The sequence below is a fragment of the Plecotus auritus genome (assembly GCF_963455305.1).
Source record: "Plecotus auritus genome assembly, chromosome: 3".
Classification (NCBI taxonomy): Eukaryota; Metazoa; Chordata; class Mammalia; order Chiroptera; family Vespertilionidae; genus Plecotus; species Plecotus auritus.
The window spans coordinates 160,451,205-160,470,871 of NC_137772.1; the positions used below are offsets into that span (position 1 = coordinate 160,451,205).

General features: G+C 38.8%; 1 protein-coding gene across 2 annotated transcripts in view; it reads right to left on the reverse strand.

Moving 5' to 3' along the window:
* Positions 1 to 19,667, reverse strand: part of CAND1 (cullin associated and neddylation dissociated 1) — a 55,691-nt gene that overhangs the window by 2,524 nt on the left and 33,500 nt on the right. For both annotated transcript variants that reach the window (XM_080660534.1, XM_080660535.1), the window contains 6 exons: positions 10,065 to 10,357; positions 7,398 to 7,539; positions 5,556 to 7,049; positions 4,012 to 4,107; positions 775 to 944; positions 526 to 690 (listed from right to left, as the gene is read on the reverse strand). In XM_080660534.1, coding sequence (XP_080516660.1) covers positions 526 to 690; positions 775 to 944; positions 4,012 to 4,107; positions 5,556 to 7,049; positions 7,398 to 7,539; positions 10,065 to 10,357 — 2,360 coding nt within the window. The remainder of the gene's footprint in view (positions 1 to 525; positions 691 to 774; positions 945 to 4,011; positions 4,108 to 5,555; positions 7,050 to 7,397; positions 7,540 to 10,064; positions 10,358 to 19,667) is intronic.

Below are 19,667 nucleotides of genomic sequence, written 5' to 3' on the forward strand. Positions count from 1 at the left end.
GTTGCTTCTACATAGATTGTTTAGGCATCTGAAAATAGTTCTTACATGTTATCCTTTAAAAAATACTTGATATTAATCCCAATATATTAGACTGGAAAACAAAAATCCTTCGTTCAGGTAAATAATATGGTTATCTTGTAAAACGGCAGAATACCCTACATGGGTAGTAACTGCAGCACACTTTTAAGACATGCCAAACAGATCACAGGTATACTTTGAACAACAAAACCTGTCTGTTCGCTTTGGAGGGAAAGCACCTAAGGACTATGTGCTAAGCAAGCTGCACAGAATTTCTTGGAATTTCCCATCCACTAAGTGTTGACCTCTTCCTTCAATGAAAAGGTTTCTGGATTTTTTCTGTATGTCAACTAATGTTACAATTATTCCATTACCATTTTTGCATATTACAGTTCATTGACAAAGCAAAACAATTTTTCTCACTTAATAGACAAAAGTAAATTACAAGGATAAAACTCACTGTAGTTAAGTCTTCTAAAACATTCTAAAAACAGGCAAACATCTTACCTTAATATCGTAATGGTCCTTCAAACCATCTTCAACATGATTTAGAAATTCAAAGATATCTAGTCTATCAAGACAACTGTCTAGAAGTGTGTACATACACTCAAAAGCTGCCTTTCTAATATCCAGGCCGTCATCAACTGTATGCTTAAATGGACCCATTTCTACCTGTTGAAACACAAAAGAGTATATGCATATACTTAAAAGTAAAAGATAATCTTAGAGAAAGTGTAATCGAACTAACTAGCTTACCTCTCTTATAAGCTCCTTTCTAACTTTTGTTTCATTGTAAAGATGTGGAAGAACAGTGTCTAGAAGATCCCTTATTAAAGATGGCTTATTATGTGCCGCTGAATTGAATGTGACCAAGGCTACTCTTCTTACATTCAAATCTGGGTCTTCCAACGTTTTCAGGAAATCACCTGAGAAATTATAAGAGAAGCAACATACAATTAAGATAAGCTTAGAAGAAAATATATGTGATACCTTTTTCTAAACTGATAGTTTATTGTGGTTGGTATTGTTATTTCTTCAATATGGGTTAGGAAAGAACATGATGAAATACTAAGTGAACTATCTAGTTTCTTTTGGCAGCAGGTAAACCATCATATCTCAATGTGAGTGGATTTAATTGATAATCTACTCTCAAGCACCTATAATACAGAGCAGCAGTCATCAACCGGTGGTCCGTGAGGTCCAAAGGTTGGTGACCACTGGTTTAAGAAAACCTTTGAAGCAGTGGTCACCAACCAGTGGTTCATGGACCACTCCTGGTCCATGAGGTCCAAAAGGTTGGTGACCGCTGATACAGAGGATACATGGTGAGAATTCAGAACATTCTTTAATTACTTGTATAGATAATTTATAAAAAGGTAGGTTGCAAAGAGAAGTGGTGGAGCTCTGCACAAGGCACAGAATCTAATAACTTGAATGACTGTCCTTAGAGTTCAAAATTAATTACTACACTAAAAACGACCTAAACAGAATTTTAAAAACTGAGTTCAAAATAAGATAAACAAGGTGAGGACATATCCATTGCTTGATAAAGATGGAATACTGCCCAAACCAGTTTGGCTCAGTAGATAGAGCGTCGGCCTGTAGACTGAAGGGTCCCAGGTTCAATTCTGGTCAAGGACGTGTACCTTGGTTGTGGACACATCCCCAGTAGGGAGTGTGCAGGAGGCAGCTGATCGATGTTTCTCTCTCATTGATGTTTTTAACTCTCTATCCCTTACCCTTTTCTCTGTAAAAAGTCAATAAAATATATATATATTTTAAAAAGATGGAAAACTGTTAACAAGTACACAATCTATCAGATGACAAAGAGAAATGTGCCTCCAAAAGTCCTATTTTTATATGTATCTTTAATGAGAAATATATAAATTGGTAAAAGGTAAGAATACAAAAGGAGGAAACTGAAACCTAACAGGACAAAAAGCTAAAGCGCCTAAGGCACTTTACAACAGATATACATCTGGTTTTCTAACAAATGTGGGGGAGAAATTATAGTGCAAAAATCTTTGGAGTCATATAGATGATGATCCAAACCACTTCATTTTTCAATTGTATGACTTCTGGCAATTTACTTTAGGCAGGAGTCTCGGTTTGCCAGTTTATAAAATGAGAATTATAAACATTTTAGGGCTACCGAGCAGAAAAAATACCATGTATATTATTGAATACAGTGTCCAGTATGCACCTGGTATTCACATGGAGCTATCATTATGTAATAACCCTATCATCAGCAATCTTTTAGAATTCACAAGGAAAAAGAGAAGTGCCAGAAGACTTAAATGTATCACAACAGCAATTTAAAAAAATGGGAGGAAAGAAATACTTCAGACACCACATATTGGTAAACTCAATGTTGACCATCCAGGAAAGTTCTGATTACAAAAACTTGGGAGATAAGCTTGGGTTAAAAAAGAATTTAAATGTACCATACTAAACCTCTTCATCCTGTTGGTTTAGAGCAGTGGTCAGCAAACTCATTAGTCAACAGAGCCAAATATCAACAGTACAACGACTGAAATTTCTTTTGAGAGCCAAATTTTTTAAACTTAAACTTCTTCTAACGCCACTTCTGGAAAATAGACTCGCCCAGGCCATGGTATTTTGTGGAAGAGCCACACTCAAGGGGCCAAAGAGCCGCATGTGGCTTGCGAGCCGCAGTTTGCCTACCACGGGTTTAGAGTTACTAAGACATTAAATTAGAATACTAATTGGAATGAAAATGCTTTCAGTAAAGCATCTAAATAAAACATTGCTATTATTATGGACAAATGGTGACATGGACTAGGATGAGTGGTTCTCAACTCTGGTCTAGGAATTTCAGTTTCTAAAAAGCTTCCTAGGTGTTTGTAGGATGTTCATATAATCACAAATAATACTGAATTCAACCATAATTCAATTAGAACAATAATCACCTGATTGAATAACTACACCAATGTTGAACAATGACTGTTGTCAACCTGGAAAGATGTCTCTAGAGATGTGGCACAGGTCTTTTTCTTTGTCCTAGCTTATACAGTATCAAATGTAAATAAATATACCAAAGCAAAAAAATAAAAATAAAAATAAAAAAAGAAAGGATGAGGGGAAACAAAGTCAAGAATTTTTGGATAGAAAATTTCTTTGAATTATATATAGGTTCCAGCAATAGCACCCATTTATCCCTGGGTCCTCTTTACTCTGAATTGGTAATTCCTTTCTGTAGTTCTTTTAAATTGTTTTTCCCCTTTCTGGTTCACTGTAGAATAACCTGACAATGGGAAGCTTCTTTCCCATGTCCTTCTATCCTCTCTACTTCTATTTCTGTTCTTGTGTCCTCAAGAAAGCACAAAAGTGAGTTTTCAGGGCTTTTAGCTACTACTACCAACTCTAGGAAAACTGATGATGAAAAAAACACAGGGAAATTATGACATCATGTAAAAAATCCTCAAAGCTAATTCTTATCTTCACAGAAATAAGAGAGCCCTAGTCATTCTGGAGTATCTCCTTTTAGTTCTTCTGGTAATTATCTTTTATATTCTTAGGTTATTACATATGGAAGTTTCAACAATCCCCTCGGGAACTGAAGGGTTACACGTAATAAAAGAAAATTGGGGCCCTACCAGCTCAGGTTAAGATTCATTTTTCTGGGAGGAAATTTCAGGACTATTTAGAAAGATGAAATATTGCCCCTAGTTATTTTAGGCCATCCCCAGGATATGATTATCAAATGTACAGTTGACTCTAAAGACATTTTAGTGTGTATTTACTAATTTCAGTTATTTACAAAATTATCTGGTAACAATTTCAAACTAAGGGATGACAGAATGTAAGTATATAAGGTCATACATTAGCAACATCTTTCTAATGAAACAATTACCAGCCCCTTAAAAGCACTTTAGGTTCCTTGGTGAAATTTTTAGTTATTGAAATGATTTGTTTTTTTGACAATTAACTACTAAATAGTTAATCAGTATGTTTATCTTTGTTTCCACTTACCTATGCAGTTCTTTAATAGTGGATCAATAGGTTGTGGATGATCAGAAATAGTAAATTTCACAGCTGTAACCACTGAGCTTCGGGCATATGATGAGCCTAATTAAAAATAAATTTCAGTCTATTGGTATGTAAGTCTACTAAAATCCATGGACATGTTTATCATTTTCAAACCACTCCAAGTAACACTAGTGTTTTCAATTTTTTTTAATTCTCTTTGGCCAGAGAGGGTATTGCTATCAGAATACTAACAGAGATGAGCAAAGTTTACTTATGAAACATAATCTATATAAAACCCTAATAAGCAAATAGGCCAAACAGCAGAACAACCAACCAGTCTCTATGATGTGCACTGACCACCAGGGAGTGCGCATGGACCATGGCGGGCGTCGGCCATGGCAGAATGGTGGAGCAGATGGGTGGGAAACCAGACCAAGGCAGGGTGCCAGTCGCTGTCATCAGGACGAGCCTCTGGTGGTTACTGAAAATTCTTTGCTCCCGTGTGCCGAGGTCCTGCCTGGTGCTCACACCTGCTGACAGCACCTCGAGCCAGCCCCAATCACTTGGTGCCATAAGCGGGTGTGAGCGGAGGCTGCTGGCCCCGATTGCCCCTCAGAGCTTCTCCACCTCCCTCTGCTCCTGAGGGGCGATCAGGGCCAGCAGCCGCCACTCACACCCACTGCTGGTGACGGCCCTGCTTGTACCCGCTGTCCGATCGCTCGGCACCGTCAGCCCCGCTCGCACCCGCTACTGGTGCTGGCCCCAATATAATAGTTCTATTATATTTCTAAATAAACAATATCTTTGAGAAGGAGGAGGCCTGGGAGAGTAGCAGTGGAGGATCTAGCCCTCACAAAAGGGAATTGATTAAATCTATAAATACCTTATAATATCTTCAAATTTTTTAATTTAAAAGGAAGCAACTTTTAAGAATAAATGGCTATTATTACCTTCTACTTCATTCAAAAGGATTTCCACTACTAAATTTGGAAATTCTTCTAGCATCTTTCATTGAACTAAAGTTAAGTGCACCAATTTTAGTATTATAATTATTACTAGCAAGTTCCTCAGGATATATTAATTCAAGAGACACCTGTCTTTGCCACATTTTAAAACAAGAGTAACATTAGAATGAAAATTAGAACAGACTTATTTAACCATTATCTAATTACACTCTTTTTATCCTTTTAAACAAAAAGTTATTCAAATATGGCTCCATATTATAACATAAGGCAATGGGTTCTATATATAACAAGATACAGAAATATTTTAAATTATGCATTAGGCACCCTTTAAGGCAACCAATTGCTAATAATAAAAATTTTTAAAGATAAAGAAAACCTAGGGCCCTGGTTGGTGAGGCTCAGTTGATTGTAGCATCGTCCTGTATACCAGAAGGTGAAGGTTCCATTCCTGATCAAGGGCACATACCCAGGTTGCAGGTTCCATCCCTAGTCAGGGGCATGTAGGAGGCAACCAATCAATGTTTCTTCTCTCTCCCTCTCTGAGGTCAATAAAAAAATAAATAAGAAAACCTGGGTACTCACCTGATATCAAGTACCCTTTAAGACGTGGAAGGAGAGTTTCTGGATCAATTAGAGTGAGTTTGCCTAGACATTCAGCAACAACATTTCTGGTTCCTTCTTCTGCACACTCACAGTGCTTTAGCAATAAGGCCCAGATGTTTTCAACATATGGTTTAAGGCCCACCACTGATGCAGAGCTAATAATTTCCTTCAAGGAATGAAGCAGAAGATACTGCCTTTTGGGTTGACTGGTTATTTCTTGTAAGACAAATGGTAGATATTCAGGAAGGTTGCCCACACTAATGCTGCCTAATGCATAAGATGCAGCTGATTTGACTTCTTCACTAGGAGATGAGAAGGCTTCTAATATTACAGATTTCAGTTCCAGTTGCCCACTTAAGTCAATATGATGCCCAACTTCTCCAAGAGAAAGTAGAGCTAAAAGACGAATAGAATCTGTAGACCTTGAGTTCTTAACATCTTGAATAAACTGACCTACTACAGCTGGTCCTTCTTTAGGACATGCTCGAGTAAGGGCAGCTACACATTTGGCAATAGAATAATAGGACTGCTTGTGAGTAAGAGCTGTGCTCTGAGAATAAACTGGACCCGTCAGCATGCGCAACAAATCCATATATCCTAGATTATTTGTTCCAGTGACAACCAGAGCTTGGAAAAAGTCCAGCATGGCGCTAAGAGCGCCCCCCTGCAATAAGGGTGATCTCACAAGTCCAATAAGTTCATTGAGAATGGATCCACTTATCTTTGAAAGGGAGGACGGATACACTTTTGCCAGTGTGGTAAGAAAACTGATAGCCATCTGTGAAACATGCATATCACTTTCACTGATAAGAGGTGGGAGCTCATCTAGAACTGCATCAATCATGGCAGCTGTCAAGCTGTCGCTGTAGTTCTTAATTAGAATATCTAGGGCAGAAAGAGTCCCCAGTTTCAAAGCTCTCTGGTTTTTCCTGAGAAATGAAGCAAGGATAGGAACCCCTTCTCCCAGGACAGGCCTCAAATCTATCTTCAAAGGTGACCCAGCAATCAGTGTCAACGCCTTCACTGTAGTTAGCCGGGTAATTTCATTCTTTAGTCTCTCCAAGAAAATCTGAAGTGTATTAGGCAAGTCAGAACCCAAATTGTCTCCAAGGTTGCAAATAATTTGTCCCATACAGGAAATAGCCCTTTCCTTGACTTCCTGATCAATATCAGCAGCTTTTAACCTCTTAATGGTACAGGTAAATAGATCTTTGATGTAAGGAGTTGCGTCAAACGAGGAAGGTTGATCTAAGGGGCGAATTACTTTGACAAGCTGTTGAGTAACAAGAAGTGCTTCAGATGTAATCTTGTAAAATGGGTCTCCAACACAAGCCACTACTGGAGGGACCAAAGCCTGAACATGAGGATGGAAGACTTGAGGAGAGTGGTTACAGAGGATTACGTATAGACACGACAAAGCATCAATCTTCAAATTTGATGAGCTTGATTTGTCATTCAATGAGAAAATGATTCCTAAAAAGACAATAAAAAAATCCAATAATTTTTATGTATAGTTTCAAGAAAAAAATTTAAAAACCAATCCCTAAAATATCGCTAGTTTCTACTTCATCACATTATCACTGAAGTAGTAGAAATTCCACAATCTATGATGTCAGAGCCAAAAAGTTTAAGGATAAGATTTAACTTTTTACTTGCAAATTTCTAACTTTAGGTGTTCTAGATGGTTCTATAACAAAGCTTAGGTCTATGTACAAATCAAGTTGTCAAAAATTATCCTTTTGAAGGAATCATTTAAGCTTATCTAGGTCTTAATAAAGTCTATATTAAATTACAAAAGTGATTTAACTCTTTCTTTCATACCTGGTACAAGAACAGGAATGTGCTGTGTTAGGGCCCCAGGTAACACATTTACCAGTTCAGTTAACATGTTAAAACAGCACTGTCGAGTCTTCACACTTTTTTCTTTCATCTGTTTGTGCAGAGCTTTAACAATGTTGGGAACCTGTAATTACCACACATTCATTAGCTGTTTCAGCTACTGGTATTTCTTCAGTACACTTAACACAAATTACAGGGGATGAAGAGAATGGGAAGAACTTACCTTTTTTTTGTTAAATTCCTAATTCCTCTAACTGCTAAAAAGACTATTACATATGAACTTTGCTGCATCAATTCTGTTCTCTTGTAACTGTATTTGCTTGATACTGATAGAGAAATGCACAAGACTAAATATAAATCTAACCAAATAACAAAATTTTCAACCAAAATATTGAGAGCATAATTTAAAAAAAATTTTTAACATGAATAACACAGAAAAGCATGAAAAGAAAAGACAAATTATGGAAAAGAAACCATTAAACGAGTCCTCTTTTTTACTTTTAGTTTGCCATTACAATGAAATCAACCTCATATCAAACAAGTAACAGGGGCATGATTCAAAAATGTAAGCTTCTAAATTTTCTATCCTAATGTTCTGGTTAGTAAAACCTAAATAGGATATTTACTAATAAATCTTATGAATGCCAGGATATAGCCACATATCATATCAAACAATGATCTGAGAACTACAGACAAAAGAAAACACCTAATTCATCACAGCATAATCAGAATTTCCTGTGTTTTTACCTAATTTCTATACACTTATTCAATTGCTTATGTCATCCATATACTTTATCTTATTTCTATAATTAATCTTCAATGTTCACCTTAAAGTTTAACTCAAATCTTTTAAATTTGTACTACTTAAAAACAAGATAGATATGGTATATACATCCCATCCTCTGGTTTAGTTGTTTAATCTGGCTCACATGTTTTATAATCTATAAAAATGGACAAATATGCATCCCATTGGGCTGCAACAGGGATTACACGTATGATAGGAAAATGCCTTCCACATACCAAATGGGAGCTATATAGCTGTAGTGTTTAGGATCTTAGAAAAGATGACCTAAAGTGAAAATGTGTATTTTATTAATCATAAGAGCTGCCATTTACAAGTACTGTGTATAAGACACTACATTAAATGTCTACATAGATCATTTCTTCTCTCACTACCTTAGGCAGACAGTTCTAAGTAAACCCTCATTACAAATGAAAAAAGTGAGGTTTAATAAAATGAATAAATAATTTGGCCTGGCCAGCGTGGCTCAGTGGTTGAGTGTCGACCTATGAACCAGGAGGTCTCGGTTCAATTCCCAGTCAGGGCACATGCCCAGGTTGCAGGCTTGATTCCCATGCAGGAGGCAGCCAATAAATGATTCTTTCTCATCAATGATGTTTCTCTCTCTTCCTTTCCCTTCCTCTCTGGAATCAATAAAAATATATTTCAAAAAAGAATAAATAATCTAAGATCACACAGCTAAATTAGGAATGAAGCCAGTTATGAATGCAAGTGAGGCGTTAGAAGCCGCTAGGCAGTTAGGGACGGGACTATGAGGAGATAAATGTAAAGTGGAAATGCAGCTAACCCCTGCAGGCATGAGTAGGAACCAGTTTATCAGCCTCACCCTGTCCCATGTAAAATTACAAGAACGAAGGGCCCTGATTATGAGGTGGACACACAGGGCAGGGAAGGTAAACGGGAACCCTGAAATTTAAAATGTGTATGGATGTTGCTAGGGCTGAATTTTTCAGACCAACCAATGGGAAGTTAGCAGGACACATTAACTCCTAGACCAGTGGTTCTCTACCTTTCTAATGCCGCGACCCTTTAATACAGTTCCTCATGTTGTGGTGACCCCAAACCATAAAATTATTTTCGTTGCTACTTCATAACTGTAATTTTGCTACTGTTAATGAATCGTAATGTAAAGATCTGTGTTTTCCGATGGTCTTAGGCTCTACAGCAGCGGTTCTCAACCTGTGGGTCGCGACATTAGAGAACCACAGGTTGAGAACCGCTAGCAGGGTCACCTAAAACCATCGGAAAACACAGATCTTTACATTACGATTCATTAACAGTAGCAAAATTAGTTATGAAGTAGCAATGAAAATAATTTTATGGTTGGGGGTCACCACAACATGAGGAACTGTATTAAAGGGTCGCGGCATTAGAAAGGTTGAGAACCACTGTACCTAGACAAAGAAGCTTCCGTGGCAACTTGTTTGGGTTCCCTCCCTGCAACAGGGAGCTTTTCTGCAATAAAACTTTGCTTTTGCTCATCTCTTTGTCCATGAACTCATTCTTTGATTTCTCTAGACAATGAACTCAGACCTGAACAGAAAATTGGTATCACAAGTAGTCCGACTCCACTGTCTAAGATTTCTCCATTAATATCAAAGATAAAAATTACTTTACTGAATCATAAAATTATTTTAATATTGTTTATCCAGGAAAATAAAGAATACTTCAATCAGAATAAACTATTTATAAGTAACATAATATGAACATACATAAACTACTATAAAACATATCCCAGAACTTTGTTTCACTAAAGATGTTCTGGAGTTCACATTTCCACATTAAAAATACAATTTTAAAGATCACATTTACTAGCATGACTTTCAAAACCATACTTTTAAACTGACCTGACTCTGAAGCATTGTTAAAGGTGTTTCTCCCTGTTCCATGGCATCAGGGTCACACAGCCAACTTTGCACAGGACGAGTTTGTTTCAAAAGAGAAAGGTATGCATGAAAAACATCTGCCTTTACATTTTCTTCACGCTCTTTAAATCTGGATATTAGTGCAGGAGAGACAGTCTTGTAGAATTCTGCAAGCATTTCATGCCTTGTGCTAACTACAGCATCTAAGCACTTAGCAGCTGCACGTCTCACTTTCCAACTCATGTCATCATCATCACTGTATTCATCATCACTCCCTAAAGAGAAGTTTTAACATTAGGCCATTAATAATAGGAAAAGTTTATTGTTTAACACAGGAAGTAAGTTCGTAATTAAGATAGTTTTCTAACTTTTGCTAACATATACAGAGTGGATAAGCTTATAAAAAAGAACTAGAACTTAAACAGATACAGTTAACTTTGATAAATGAACCTCGAAATAAAAATGATCACAATTGTGTGTTGTTGTTTTTTTTGTTAATCCTCACATGAGGATATTTTTCCATTGATTTTTTTAGGGAGAGTGGGGGAAAGACAGAACTATCAATGTGAGAGAAACACATCAATTTATTGCCTCCTACATGAGCCCTAATCAAGGCCTGGACCAGGGAGAAGCCTGCAACCAAGGTACGTACCCTTGACCAAAATCGAACCCAAGACCCTTTAGTGCGCAGGCAGGTGCTCTATCCATTGAGCCAAACCAGCTAAGGGCACAAGTGTGTTTTTAATTTGTTCAACATTTTATCATTTATAGCAAGTAATGAGCTGCTTATTAACCCTTTAAAATCATAACACATTAAACTTATTTAGAACAAAAATATTTGTAAAATCATATATGTCCCAATCTTTTAAACAATTTGAATTAAAGGTCAAAATCAAACAATCGGAGAGTTTATAAGATAACTAGTGGCCCAGTGCATGGATTTGTGCACATTGAGAGGAAATTAATTAGAAGAAAAAAATTTTAATATATTGCTATTTGCCCTTTCTCTATAACAGAAGTGTCAGAGATGAAAAAAATTAGTAAAATGTATATGAAAATAATGTATAAATTGATTAATAAATAAACAATAACATGATATAACAACAACCACCACCACAGGAGGTTGGCTGGCCGGGGAGGGATCGCAGGAGGGCTCCAGGGCGTATCTGGCCCATCTCTCCCAATCCCGATCGGCTGGACCCCAGCAGCAAGCTAACGTACCGGTCAGAGTGTCTGCCCCCTGGTGGTCAGTGCGCATCACAGCGACCAGTTGAACGGTCGGACACTTAGCATTTTAGGCTTTAATATATACAGATTCTTGATTTGTGGCTATAGATGATGTGATAAGAAAAATGGCTATCAATCCCAGAACATCCTGTAGAACTAATTTTCTGGGGATAAAGAGAATTCTGACATCAGCTTTCTTTGCAATTACAAGACTTTTCACTAAATTTGTTAATGGGGGGTTATTAGGAACAAATATGCATATTCTCAACCTTTCAAGATACTGTCTTAATGTAGTTTAAAGAAACTACACTGTCTCAATTATAACAAGAAAATTCTGCCCATATAACAGAGCATCATCTTCTCCAAACTCCTATTACGCCTTAAAACAATATTCTAACCATAAGCATTAATAATTCCACCTCATTTATGTATACCTGATAACTTTTTTGTGTGAGAAATCTCTGAAAATTATTTCCTTCTAACACCATCAGTTTGATGAATCAGCTGGGTAACATGAAGTCAGGAGGATGGTAAAAATATTAACAGTTCTAAGGGCAGCCCAAAATTATCTAACAAGAATTTTGCTATTCTTAGATAAGACTAAAGGCCTGAAATGATTCCTCACTGGGGGAAAAAATATCATTTCTTCATTGACTTATTTCCCAATTAGCCAGTGAAAGGTAAATGTAGCCTTAGAAAATCCTAGGATATATAATAGAATTGTCCAATCTCTAAAAGTTTACTTAATTTCCTTTTAGCACATTATAGGAAAACCCAACCAAATACTGTTAAACCCAAGGCATTTGATTTATTCACCAATACCTACTTGAATAAAAATTACAAGGTGCTATTAAAATAGACTATTTATAAAAGCAAATAAATAGCCCTAACCGGTTTGGCTCAGTGGATAGAGCGTCGGCCTGTGGACTGAAGGGTCCCGGGTTCGATTCCGGTCAAGGGCATGTACCTGGGTTGCGGGCACATCCCCAGTAGGGGGCGTGCAGGAGGCAGCTGATCGATGTCTCTCTCTCATCGATGTTTCTAACTCTCTATCCCTCTCTCTTCCTCTCTGTAAAAAATCAATAAAATATATTTAAAAAAAAAAAAAAAGCAAATAAATAAGTGAAGTTTTTCTCATGGCAACTCAACTATGAGAATGTATTTTATTTTTTTAAAAAGGTTATAAAAATTCAAACATCCTAATCACTGAAATTATAATATGTAAACCGATAAAGCAGCTGAAGTTGGTTTATTTTTCAATATAAGTGCACTAAAAGCCAACAATCCAAACCTGGAACATATACTGCTACAGCTTCTTTCAAATGATATTCCTATTAGAAGCTAAAATTTCCCTTTATTAATACAACACGTTTATTGAGTGCCTACTGTGTGTCAAGTACCGTCCTGGGCACTAGGATAAAGCAATCAATATGGAACTAAAATGAAAATCTCTGCCTTCATGAAGCTGACATCCTACTAGGTCAGTGGTTGGCAAACTCATTAGTCAACAGAGCCAAATATCAACAGTACAACGATTGAAATTTCTTTTGAGAGCCAAATTTTTTAAACTTAAACTTCTTCTAACGCCACTTTTTCAAAATAGACTCGCCCAGGCCTTGGTATTTTGTGGAAGAGCCACACTCAAGGGGCCAAAGAGCCATATGTGGCTCGCGAGCCGCAGTTTGCCGACCATGGTGCTAGGTGGAAAATAATTACAAAATGTCAGAAAGTGATTAAGTGTATTTAAGAAAAGTGCTGAAAAGAGAGAATAAGAGTATAAAATAAGGGAAAAGCCCTAAGATGGGGTGTAGAGGGGAGAGAGAAATGAGAAAAAGTAATCAGGTATAACCCCAAAGTTTTTGGTCTGAGAAACTAAAAAAGAATGGAGGTGCCATTCTGAGAAGGAAAAGTCTAAAGAAACAGGTTAGGCAGGGGATGGAAGAAGGATTGGGGAGAAGATATTTTATAGACATCTAAGCAGCAAACAAAACAGCTGTATACATGAACCTGGAATTCATAGAAAGGTCTCAGATAAAGATAAAATTTGGATTTTCAGCTAGAAGACTAGACAAGATAAAAACATCCTATTTAATAAAAAGGTAATATGCAAATTGACTGTCACTCCAACAGTCAATGATGGCCAACCCCAAGTGGACACAAGATGGCCGTCACAAGATGGCCAGCAGCAGAGGGCAGCTGGGAGGGACCAGACCTGCAAGGGAGGGCAGTTTGGGGTGACTGGTCCGGCAGAGGAGGGCAGTTGGAGGCAATCAGGCCTGCAGGGGATGGCAGTTAGGGGCAACCAGGCCTGCAGGGGAGGGCAGTTGGGAGGGACCAGGCCTGCAGGGGAGGGCAGTTGGGGGGGGGGGGGCAGGCATGCAGGGGAGGGCAGTTGGGAGGGACAAGGCTTGCAGGGGAGGGCAGTTGGGGGACCAGGCCTGCAGGAGAGGGCTGTTGGGGGGGACCAGGTCTGCAAGGGAGGGCAGTTGGGGGTGGCCAGGCATGCAGGGGAGGGAGTTGGGAGCGACCAGGCGGGCAGTTAGGGGTTACAGGCTAGCAAGGGAGGGAAGTTAGGGGAGACCAGGCCAGCAGGGAAGGATAGTTAGGGGTCACCAGGCCTGCAGTAGAGGGCAGTTGGGGGGAGGGGAGGACCAGGCTGGCAGGGGAGGGCAGTTAGGGGCGACCAGGCTGGCAAGGGAGGGCAGTTAGGGGTGACGGGGCCAGCAGAAGAGGGCAGTTGGGGGCAACCAGGCCTGCAGGGGAGGTTAGGGGCAACCAGGCCAGCAGGGGAGAGCATTTAGGGGTGACTGGGCCGGCAGAGAAGGGCAGTTGGGGGCAACCAGGCCTGCAGGGGAGGACAGTTGGGGGGGACCCAGGCCTGCAGGGGAGGGCAGTTGAGAGAAACCAGGCCTGCAAGGGAGGGCAGTTAGGGGCAACCAAGCCAGCAGGGGAGAGCAGTTAGGGGGGACCAGGCTAGCAAGGGAGGGCAGTTAGGGGCAACCAAGCCAGCAGGGGAGAGCAGTTAGGGGGGACCAGGCTAGCAAGGGAGGGCAGTTAGGGGGTGATCAGGCTGGCAGGCAGAAGTTAGGGGCAATCAGGCAGGTGAGTTTTTGGGAGCCAGCAGTCCTGGATTGTGAGAGGGATCACAGATTGGAGAGGGTGCAGGCTGGGCTGAGGGACACACACTCCCCTCACCCCCCATGCACGAATTTTGTGCACCGGGCCTCTAGTAAGAGTATAAGAGAGAAGTTCAAGGACTGAGCCCCAGAATACTCCAAAGTTCAGTGGTCAGGGTGATGAAAAGGACCAATATGGAGACTGATAGGACTAAGACAAAGAGAGTGTGGGTGGTATTCTGAATGTTAAATAAAGAAATGCTGCTGAGAAAAGAGGAAGATGGCTGCCGACAGGAAGGCAGACTGCAAGATAGTGTGTGAATGAGAGAACGAAAGGAGTGTGTGTGGACGTACGGGGACTGTACACTTGTGAGTGAGGGTCAGGTATACTCCAAGGGACTGTTGGGGACTGCTGGACCGAGCTCCCCTGACTGGGCAGCCTACACTGCTGCTGAAATCTCTCCCGGAATGACAGGCTCTACCACGGAGACCGCGCCATCTTGAAAGGGAGAGTGGCTGTTATCGGAAGCCTATACATCTCACGACTCTATAAACAGAACACCCAGGGACCAACTCCGAACCCAGGAACAGTGGATCTCAAGCAGCACGAATACACTGACTCAGAGGAGCTCTGCATCTTCTCAAGGAAAGTTCAGATTATGCCTAGGGAAAGGAGAGAGAGAACTACATAACCAGACACCAAGAGAGGAGATCATGGAGAGACAAAGAAACAGCCCACATATGAAAGAAAAGCAGGCATCACCAGAAAAGGAAGTAAACGAAATGGAAGCAACCTGTCAAGAGAAAGAATTCAGAGAAATGGTCATAAGGTGGCTGAAAAGAATGAAAGACAAATTCAACAATATGTGTAAGAACCAAGAGGAAATGAAGAACCAAGAAGAAATGAAAAATGACATCACTGCTGTAAAGAACTCAATAGAAAGCATCAAGAGTAGACTAGAAGAAGCAGAGGACTACATCAGTGAGCTAGAAGACAAGGTAGGAAAAAATACCCAAGCAGAGCAGCATCTAGAAAAAAAAAATTTAAATAACAGGAGGAGAGCCTTAGGGAACTTTGGGACAACACAAACGAAACAACATCTGCATAATATGGGTGCCAGGACAGGAAACTGAGCAAGGAATAGAAAACCTGTTTGAAGAAATAATGACAGAAAACTTCCCTGATAGGGAAGAAAAAACACAAATCCAAGAATCTCAGAGTCCCAAACAAAATGAACCCCAAAAGACCGATGCCAAGGCACATTATAATTAAATTGGCAAACACCAATGACAAAGTAAGAATCTTAAAAGCGACCAGAGAGAGACAGAAAGTTACCTACAAAGGATCCCCCATCAGACTAGCGACTGCTTTCTCAACAGAAACTCATCAGGCCAGAAGGGAATGGAATGAAATATACAAAGTCATGCAAAGGAAGGGTCTGAATCCAAGAATACTGTACCCAGCAAGGCTGTCAATCAAAATTGAGGGTGAAATCAGGAGCTTCACAGACAAAAAAGGACTAAGGGAGTTTATTACCACCAAACCAGCAATGCAAGAAAAGCTAAAGGGTCTGCTGTAAAAAAAAAAAAAGAAATAGGAAGCGAAGAAGGAACACAGGGGTAAAGAATAAAAATGGCAACAAACAAGTACCTATCAATAATAACTTTAAATGTAAATGGATTAAATACCCCAATCAAAAGACATAGGGTAACTGAATGGATAAGTAAATATGACCCATATATCTGCTGTCTACAGGAAACCCACCTCAGAAAAAAAGATGCACACAGACTGAGGGTGAAGGGATGGAAAAAGGTTTTTCAGGCGAATGGAAATGAAAAAAAAGCTGAGGTAGTAATACATATATCTGACAAATTAGATGTCAAAGTGAAGGACATAAAAAGAGATAAGGAAAGCCACTTTATAATACTAAAGGGAGCAATCCCACAAGAAGAAATAACTCTGGTAAACATATACGCACCCAATACAGGAGCACCCAAATACAAAAAATAAACTTCTGGAGGATATCAAGGGAGAGATTGACAGCAATACAATCATAGTAGAGGACTATAATACCCCGCTATCACCATTGGACAAATCCTCTAAACCAGTGGTTCTCAACCTTTCTAATGCCACGACCCTTTAATACAGTTCCTCATGTTGTGGTGACCCCCAACCATAAAATTATTTTCATTGCTACTTCATAACTCTAATTTTGTTACTGTTATGAATCGTAATGTAAATATCTGTGTTTTCCGATGGTTTTAGGCGACCCTGCTAGCGGTTCTCAACCTGTGGTTCTCTAATGTCGCGACCCACAGGTTGAGAACCGCTGCTGTAGAGCCTAAGACCATCGGAAAACACAGATCTTTACATTACGATTCATCAACAGTATCAAAATTACAGTTATGAAGTAGCAACGAAAATAATTTTATGGTTTGGGGTCACCACAACATGAGGAACTGTATTAAAGGGTCGTGGCATTAGAAAGGTGGAGAACCACTGCTCTAAACAAAAAAATCAGCAAAGAAACATCAATCCTAAATGACTCACTAGACCAGATGGAATTAATTGATATCTTCAGAACATTTCACCCCAAAGCCACAGAATATACATTCTTCTCAAGTGCAGGTGGGTCATTTTCAAAGATAGACCATATACTGGGTCACAGGCAAAGTCTCTTCAAATTCAAGATAGAAATCTTATCAAGCATCTTCTCAGATCACAATGGCATAAAACTGGAAATCAACTACAATAAAAACAATCCAAAAAAATCAAACACCTGGAGGCTAAATAGCATGCTATTAAACAATGACTGGGTTACCAGAGAGATCAAAGAAGAAATAAAAAAACATCATGGCAACAAACGAAAATGAAAACACAACAATCCAAAATCTATGGGACACAGTGAAAGCAGTCTTCAGATGGGAGTTTATAGCTCTACAAGCTTACTGCAGAAAAAAAAAAAAAAAAAAAAGAAAAAGAAATGGTAAAAAATTACCTAACTCTACAACTCAAAGAGTTAGAGAGCAACAAGAAAATCCCAGTGTAAGCAGAAGGAAAAAAATCATAAAGATCAGAGCAGAGATAAATGACATGGAGACCAAAAAAATAATACGAAAGATCAACAAAACCAAGAGCTGGTTCTTTGAAAGGATAAACAAGATTGATGAACCTCTAGCCAGGCTCACCAAGAAGCAAAGAGAGAGGACCCAAATAAACAAAATCAGAAATGAAAGAGGAGAAATAAAAACAGACCCCACCGAAATACAAAGGATTGTTAAAAAATACTATGAACAACTCTATTCCAACAAATGGACAACCTGAAGGAAATGGACATATTCCTAGAAAAATACAACCTTCCAAAACTCAATCAGGAAGAATCTAAAATTCTCAATTGGCCAATAACTATGGAAGATTGAAGCAGTCATCAAAAAGCTTCCAGCAAACAAAAGCCAGGGGCCAGATGGCTTCACAGGGGAGTTTTACAAACATTCAAGGAAGAATTAAAACCTATCCTCCCCAGACTATTCCAAAAAAATTCAAGAGGAAGGAACACTTCCAAGCTCATTCTATGAAGCCAGCATCACCCTAATACCAAAACCAGATAAAGACAACACAATGAAAGAGAATTACAGGCCAATATCCATCATGAACATAGATACCAAAATCCTCAACAAAATTCTAGCAAATCAGATCCAGCACTACATCAGAAAGATTATACACCATGACCAAGTAGGATTTACCCCAGGGATGCAAGGATGGTACAATATCCACAAATCAAGAAACGTGATACATCACATAAATAAAGTGAGAGATAAAAACCACATAATCATATCAATTGATGCAGAAAAAGCATTTGACAAAATCCAACACCCTCTCTTGATAAAAACTCTCAACAAGGTGGGAATAGAAGGATCATAACTCAACATAAAAAAAGCCCTATATGACAAACCCACAGCCAACATCATACTCAATGGACAAAAACTAAAACCATTTCTCCTAAGAACAGGAAAAAGACAGGGAAGCCCACTCTCACCACTCCTGTTCGACATAGTACTGGAAGTATTAGCCACTGTGATTAGACAAGAAGAAATAAAAGGCATCCAAATTGGAAAAGAAGAAGTAAAACTGTCCTATTCGCAGATGACATGATATTGTACATAAAAAACCCCTAAAGACTCCATCAAAAAATTATTAGACTTAATAAATGAATCTGGCAATGTAGCAGGATACAAAATTAACGCCAAGGAATCTATGGCATTTCTATACACCAATAATGAACTTATAGAAAAAGAGACTAAAAAAGCAATCCCATTTACCATCTCACCAAAAAAATTAAGATACCTAGGAATAAACTCAACTAAGGAGGTAAAAGACCAATATGTGGAAAACTACAGGACACTGAAAAAAGAGATAGAGGAAGATATAAACAGATGGAAGAACATACCGTGTTCATGGATTGGTAGAATGAACATACCGTGTTCATGGAATGGCACATCATCAAAATATCCATACTACCCAAAGCAATCTACAGATTCAATGCAATCCCCATTAAAATACCAACGGAGTATTTCACACACCTAGAAAGAACTCTCCAAAAATTCATCTGGAATTAAAAAAGACCCCGAATAGTTGCAGCAATCCTGAGAAACAAGAACAAAGTAGGTGGGATTTCAATACCAGATATCAAGCTGTATTACAAAGCCACTGTTCTCAAAACAGCCTGGTACTGGCACAAGAACAGACATATAGATCAATGGAATAGAATAGAGAACCCATATATCGACCCAAACTACTATGCTCAATTAATATTTGACAAAGGAGGCATGAACATACAATGGAGTCAAGACAGTCTCTTCAATAAATGGTGTTGGGGATATTGGATAGATACATGCAAAAAAATGAAACTAGACCATCAACTTACACCATACACAAAAATAACCTCAAAATGGATAAAAGAGTTAAACATAAGACAGGAAACCATAAAAATACTAGAGCAATCCACAGGCAGTGAAATCTCAGAGATATGCTGAAGCAATTTCTTCACCAATACCACTCCTAGGGCAATGGAAACTAAAGAGAAAGTAAACAAATGGGACTACATCAAAATAAAAAGCTTTTGCACAGCAAAAGAAACCATCAACAAAACAACAAGAAAGCCCACTGTATGGGAGAACATATTTGCCAATGTTATCACTGATAAAGGTTTAATCTCCAACTTTTACAGGGAACTAACTCATA